The 6,894-nt window shown below is 36.4% G+C and overlaps 1 protein-coding gene across 4 annotated transcripts; it reads right to left on the bottom strand.

Moving 5' to 3' along the window:
• Positions 1–576: 576 nt before the first annotated feature.
• On the bottom strand, positions 577–6,606 carry LOC105116945 (protein IQ-DOMAIN 1-like). Of its 4 annotated transcripts, none has more exons than XM_011014457.1 (7): positions 6,362–6,606; positions 5,971–6,067; positions 5,627–5,872; positions 4,020–4,247; positions 2,921–3,034; positions 1,721–2,213; positions 577–1,200 (listed from the first exon to the last, which is right to left on the bottom strand). In XM_011014457.1, the coding sequence occupies exons 2-7, from the start codon at positions 6,052–6,054 to the stop codon at positions 1,046–1,048; spliced, it is 1,320 nt and encodes a 439-aa protein (XP_011012759.1). In that variant the 5' UTR covers positions 6,055–6,067; positions 6,362–6,606; the 3' UTR covers positions 577–1,045. The 4 variants fall into 4 exon arrangements, with proteins under 4 accessions (XP_011012759.1, XP_011012760.1, XP_011012761.1 ...); XM_011014458.1 differs by having other exon boundaries at positions 5,627–5,869; XM_011014459.1 differs by having other exon boundaries at positions 577–1,191; positions 6,362–6,602.
• Positions 6,607–6,894: the final 288 nt, after the last annotated feature.

The following is a 6,894-nucleotide window of genomic DNA, read 5'->3' as shown; positions in this document are numbered from 1 at the left end:
TCTTTTTTTTATATCTCTCCTCTCTCTCTCAACATCAAGCAATTAAAATATTAAAAAAATGAAATTCTAGACTGAAGTATAGAAAGATTAAATAACAACCAACTAAATATAAAAACCGAAAGGGCCAAAGTGAAGTTTTCCATGCAAAAATGAAAAAGATGTTATATTTTTATTAAGTTTAATCTTTATTCATTAATTATTATTTTTTCAAATACAACTTAAAATTCTATTTTGCAAATTAAATTTTTAATTTACCATTGAAATATTCAACAATAATTTATCATTGAAATATTCATCAACACTTCACATATATATAAAAGCACGCAAAACCAAAAGGAATCTCAAAACATAAAATCATGCTAATATAACTTGAAATAATGACATTGCAAAGAAATAAAATTGGATGACCCAATGTTTTTCTAAAAAAAAAAAATAAATACATAAAACTGTACAGTGAAATCCACAATTTAGCTGAGTGGGTGTAAACAGTGAGCTGCACTGCTCATAATATTCAATTCTTTTTTAGTGGTTTGTATGCTAATAGTAATAATAATATAATACATACATGGAAAATACTTTGACAGGAAAACGCAAGGAAAATTTCAGTAAGAGAAAGAATTCATAATAACTTGTGCTTTTGTCCAATTTATGGAACACTTTACACGATTCCTTTTTTACTCTCTGCTTGCATAACTAAAGCGTTGCTCTTCAAACATTGGAGACCTGGGAAAGAATCCTACATCTACGACAAGGGGCAACTGCTCTGGAAATCATATATTTCAAGAATAAATACTGCACATTGACATAAATTAAAAACAACAAACAAACATGATCACAAAAGTCATCAAACAAACCTGCTTATCTTATTACCAAGCCAAGCCAACCTCCTCGACTTTGCATTGTCAAAACCAACCCGGGATAACATGGCAGGCAATTTGCTTGCGTCTTCTGCAACATGGACCTATACATACAAAGTGAAACCACTGCAGGAAAGGAGAATATCCTCAACGAGTCCTATCTTCCATGGTATTCTCGTCTCTACAGATCAAACAGCCTGTGCAACAGACTTCGTGGTGTTTGAACCTTCTTTCCCGTTTAACTTGGATCTATCTCTGATGGGCTTCTGAGAGCTAGGTGTCCCTCTAGCAGCATTTCTGCTATTCCTAGCTGCCTGAATGCCAGCACCTCCCCCTGCTTCAACTAAATTAAGTCATAAATGATGAGAATAAAACTGATGGTGCCTATCATAAACACCCTATAAACCCTGCAGGACTGGACCAGGACCAGGATCATAGTCATGCCCACACAAAGTAAGCATCCATCATTTGAGTGTACCCTGAGTGATTTTGGGCATAACTCATAAGAAAGGAGAAGCTGAAGAAGATATGCTTATCTACCTCAATACATGTGAGAACAGCCACCTATATTATGCATGTTTGGTCAAAAACATTGATCTGAAAATGACGAGCTCCTACGGGTATCTATTGCCTGGTTTAATGTTTATTGACTATTGAGAGGGGGAAAAAGGTAATTTAATGGGAATTTCAAAAAGAAAGTGCACCATGGCCCTTTTTGATGGACAACAGCTGATTCAGAATTCATAGTCAAGTGATCATTTTCTTTGACAAGCACTGTGGCAATCCTTGCATACTTTTGAACCTACATGGGCTTTCGTGCAAATGTGTGGGCATGATGGAGACAAATGAGAGAAAAAACTAACCACTGTTAGGCAGAGACAATCTCTTCTTTGCCTGTTTATCTAGTTGGGTGGTTCTCTCCTTTGGGTTGCTTTGAGATCTTGTAGCCATAGCAGGTTTTGAATTGGCTTCTTCAACCAGGTCTTCAAGAACTGGCTTTGGCTTTGGTTTAGAAAAAAGTGTGTTGGGTGCTTCTAACATGCCTGCTGACTTACTAGGTGAGGAACTGCCACCGTTACAATGAGATGGACCTTTTTTCTGACTTGAAATGGTTGACTGAAGATCTGAGGCAACAGCTTTCTTGACAGTTGTTTTTAACTGGGATTTGCTGCCATTCTTGACCTCATCACCTGTTTCATCCTCACGAATCATCACTCCATCTCTAAGATTTATGTCAAGAAAGCGGTTCTCCCATGGGCGAACAGCCATCCATCTCTCCAACCAGTTCCAGCCCCAACTGCTTTTATCTGGTTCAAAACCAGAGGGAACAGCCTGGTGTCTTGACCCAGCCTGCCACTGTGAAAACAGAAGATCTTATATATTAATCAGCAGCAGTAAGAAATACGTTTTAAGGGTTTCTATGGAGATATTGTCACTGTTCAAATAAGAAACTACTTAGCAGCATAACTCTAGACAAATGAAGTTAGAAAATATCTGCCTCTTTTTTTCTCTTTTCTCTGGTAGAGAGAAGAAAATTTCTGGTTGCAACTGATTTTCCACAATGCCATGCGTCGGCTTGCAAGCCTCACATTCTACCTAGGTCATAGTAGAATTTTACCTCACAGCACTAATCACTGAAAGAAATTGGATACATGTAGACCATCAATCATACACACAGCGAGAAGTGTACCAGTAATCAATGAAGAAATATTTGAAAGTGTACAAGTTAAACTCACAAAGCTTTTGCTGAAATGAAGGTTACAATATCCATGCAGAGGGAAAAGGCAAAAACAAAATACCAGATATTCACCTTTTTTGTTCTAGTAATGAATACAATGCCATTGAGCTAATACTATCCCTTTGTTGTCAAAAACAGGTTTTAATGAGAGATTTTACATCATACTCTAGCTCAAAAACCCTAGCTGACATCAATGATCACTCAAAGGCACATTTTTTTCCATCTGCAATCCAATTTCCAGAATGTAGGCTTATATAAATGCAAATTACAATCAAATTCATAAAAGATGCAAAGAAGTAAAGCAATGGAGCTATCGCATTTTTACCTGATGAGCCAGAGCATATGCAATTGCTCTCTCACGCTTAGCTGCAGCCTCCTGCCGCTTCAGCAACTTGGCTTGAATTTGTTCAACAGATCCCACACTATCACACCATCCTTCCTGTGTAAAAGTGAAATTGATATAAGGCACTTGGCAAGCCTAACAAAAATTAAAGCTGCTTGAGAAAACAAACATGAGCAATTAATCAATGAAGTATCTTTTAAACACTGTCTAGTAATGGTAAAATAAAACATTTGTAGTTTATAACTTTTTTTTTCCATGACTTTATTATCCTGCACTTGTATATCTCACATAACCCATTCTGTTACTCCAGAAGAACAGACACCAATGAAATCCTAGTTAACTTTTTTCACATTGAGGCAGAAACTAAGGTAGAAAAAACAATTATTAGGCAAACACAATTGGAAATTCTATCCAAATATTGGATATTTGGTCACCACTGAAGACCATTTTGCATGTACCATTTTTGACGTATACAAATCAAATTTATGTATTATTATAGTTAAAAATATTCAGTTCTGCATTTCAACCAATGCTGGTCATGGTTGTCTACACAAGAAAACATCAACAGGATATTAAGAGTTGGGACAAGAAGATGCTTAATCCTTACAGAAGCTGACAGAAATAGAACAAGTTTAGAGGAAACAATAGACATTTATCATTAAAAATTAAAAATACTAAAACTCTCCAACTCATTAAACAAATTGCAAGGCTCAAAAGCCTCTGGTGAAAAAAATTAACAATACATCAGTCTGGTTGTCTAAATCTATCAAATGTAGCTGCATGTGCTACCATTCCAGCTTTTCGCCATTTATGTCATGAAAAACATTTCATATATAGACTTAAGAAACAAAATATATAATCTGATGCGTTAATAATAAAACAACTAATGTAAGAACATTGACATCAGGGAAAAAAAGAGCAACAAAAGAAGAAACTTGCACAGTTAACACAAAGAACAACTAAGGTCAAGGTTTTCCATAAGAATAAGATTTACCAGGCATGCACATATATAGACTAAGTACATTGCACAATAGTGGAAACATGTTTCTATATCTGATCAGAAAAACTCATTGTTTCTTACTTCTATTTCTCGAACCCGGGCCTGGTTAGCTAGTTGTTGCTGAAGTTTCTGTTGAGCTGTTTGACTTTCCAATGCTAAGCGAACACGCCTTGCACGGACTCGAGCCTGAACTCTCACCAAAGCTTGCATGCAGCGAAGAGTTATTGCAGCTTGTTTCCTCACAGCATGGCCCCGGACAAGGGCTTGCAGTCTCACTAATCCTTTCAAAGCTCGCAGAGCTCTTCTTGCCTTGTGTGTTTCCAAAACCATTCAAATTGTTATCAGAATTGTGAATTGAAACTTAAACGCAGTTGAAATAATTTAGAAAATTAAAAAATAAAAAGTTGGTGAATCAGAATAAATGAAGGCACACAATATGTAGTTGCAATGTCATTTTCACAAATAGCACCAAGAAGGTAAACTGGATTACTTTGGTCCTTAAAATAGCTCTCTAAGGGAAATTACTCTTCCCTTCATTATGGTGATCTTCCCATAGAGATCTATAGAAAGATTTTCAACCAAATTACCATCTTTGAACAAGTAGGAAGAAAATATGAAGAAAACACCCCACCCCTAACCCAATGGCTGTAATTGGAAGCTCATCGTACCATCTTCACCCCTAGCCAACTAAAAAAGTTCACTAAATTGGGTATTAAGAGATGAGTTTCCACATCAAGTACCATGCCAAAAAGAAAATGGAATCCTCTCTACCCACTTCAGAAACAACAACGGTACCATGCCAAACCAAACCCACCTGACACATTTCTGAAGGTTTATTAAGCATCCCCTTTATCACTTAGAAACCCACCCCATACCTTACCACTATTATCAATACCAAAACAAAGTACTCCTATACAATTCCCAGAGCTACTAACCTGAGAGAGCTTTATCAGAACACATGAGAATTCCAAAGCCCCAACTCCCTAAATGTGGAGGATATTTCCCCAGTTGATATTTAAAACTTTGTCTATGTTTCCCATAAGCATCTCCGTTGAATCTTTTCAGGCCTAGTTGCAATTGAAGAGGGATGGAGGCTAAAGATATCAAAGCAAGAGGGAGACTGGAAAAGATAATCTAATAAAGTGGTCCTCTCATCCTTAGGAAGATGGTCTCCACTAGGAGGTAAAATGTGAACCTCCTTTTAGTTTTCTCAACAATATTTTCATGCCCTTGTATCCTTACAATTAGTACTCAAAGGGAGACCCAAGCTATGGACAGATGTCCTATCTCACATAACAAAATGATAGACAAGAAATTAAAATATGTCCCCTACCCAATATCAATAGCATATCCACACTCCTTACACTCAGTATGAATGCATTCTTGATTGAATCAGACACTACTGGTATAAAGAATGCTTATACCACTATTTTAGTTTTAAACATGGAGGATTATCATGTGTTGGCTAAATAGAGCGCATCAATCACATAACAGAGACCTCAGGCTTCCTTCTTCACCATGCATGGTCAATTGAACTTGCATTCTTATTTTTTTCCCCCAACAATTTTAACAATGAGGAATTTAAAACAGCATTTCATAGCACGAAGATATAATAGACGCAACCAAACTACACAAACATTTAAAATCCTACTTCGTGTGATAACTGACATGACATAAACAAGTCATACCAGAAACCCCCGGAAAGCTGTTTGAATGCGAGTGGCAGCCAATTGTTCTCTCATAAATAGTTGATTATGAGCTATATCCTGAACTTGAAGCGAATCAAAAGGAGATTCAGAAGTATCTGGGATGGAACGAATGTTGGCATCACCAGGATTATGATTATGATTATGAAACTCCTCTTGAATTTTATCAGCATCAAACTCAACCGAATGCTTTCTCCTATGTCGAGACTTGCTAGCAGTCGCCCCCTGCTATGATCGAAGAACAACAGCGTATAGAAGCCATCAAAATCAAAACTTGAGACAGAAAAACAGCATAATAATAAAAGTAAAGAAATAAATAAACTCACATTTTCCTCTTTGTCCAAAGACTGTGACTTTTCAGACTTCTTTAGACCAACCAAAGCTTTAAACCATTTCCCTGAGACACCCATATGGTGCCACTTCCTGTCACACGCACAAGATGAAATTAATAAATTTAAATTCTTCTTATTTACTATCAAAAAAATAAAAATAAGTTGTCAAGACTGTGAATAAGAAAACAGGTAAAATCGCCACACCAAAAAGAAAAAGAAACCCTAGATAATTCCAGTTATGAAGAAACGAGCTTTCTTTGTGAATTTGAACCAAATCGACCCAATTAAAGCTCAAAAGCAGCTAAAATCCATGAGACAAATGCAGATCCCTCACAGATCACGAAGCAGCAAATGCAGAATTCACCATAAGATCATAAGAAGATACCTTTTTGACCGTTCGACCTTATCAATCCCAGCCCGCAAGTCCAAACTCGCTCGCTCGCTGACCTGAATTTGGATTCGCTAAGGAAAAATGAAACTCTCTCCAATAATTGTGATTCAAAAAGACTACAAAACAAAACAAAAATTCTCTCTCTCCAGATTTTGTTATTTTTAATTTAAATTTTCAATGGGTACAAAGAGAAGGCATGGAAGTAGAAAGACAGTGAGGAGCGAGGGCCACTGTAGGCTATTACGCCGGGGTGGATTATTATTGAGTAAACTTCATTATTACTGGGTAAATTTTAGTCTTACCCCTACAGATTCATTGATGTTTCACTTCAGGTCTTATATTTGGAACTTCCCAATATTGCTCGTGTTTTCCAGAAGAATTCCATTTTTTTTTTTTCAATTTCTTAATATCTCGGATTATCTTGTGCGTCCGAGTGATTTGAAAGGTATAATCTCTACACATCAACCTGATGAATTTTAAGAAATTAAATAAATTTTTCAAAGTATTAAACCTTGAAAATCAAACTT

The sequence above is a fragment of the Populus euphratica genome, unplaced genomic scaffold, assembly GCF_000495115.2.
Source record: "Populus euphratica unplaced genomic scaffold, PopEup_1.0 scaffold1119.1, whole genome shotgun sequence".
Classification (NCBI taxonomy): Eukaryota; Viridiplantae; Streptophyta; class Magnoliopsida; order Malpighiales; family Salicaceae; genus Populus; species Populus euphratica.
The sequence above is the reverse complement of the archived record's forward strand: the minus strand, read 5'-3'. Positions and strand labels throughout refer to the sequence as shown.

Bases quoted from the DNA above. Each gene is read 5' to 3' on its own strand.
- LOC105116945 (XM_011014457.1), bottom strand. From the start codon at position 6,054: ATGGGTGTCTCAGGGAAATGGTTTAAAGCTTTGGTTGGTCTAAAGAAG. The intron at 3,035-4,019 runs GTAAGAAACAAT...ACTTTTACACAG, and splicing joins CCCGGGTTCGAGAAATAGAA to GAAGGATGGTGTGATAGTGT. The intron at 2,214-2,920 runs GTAAAAATGCGA...CTGTTTTCACAG, and splicing joins CATATGCTCTGGCTCATCAG to TGGCAGGCTGGGTCAAGACA.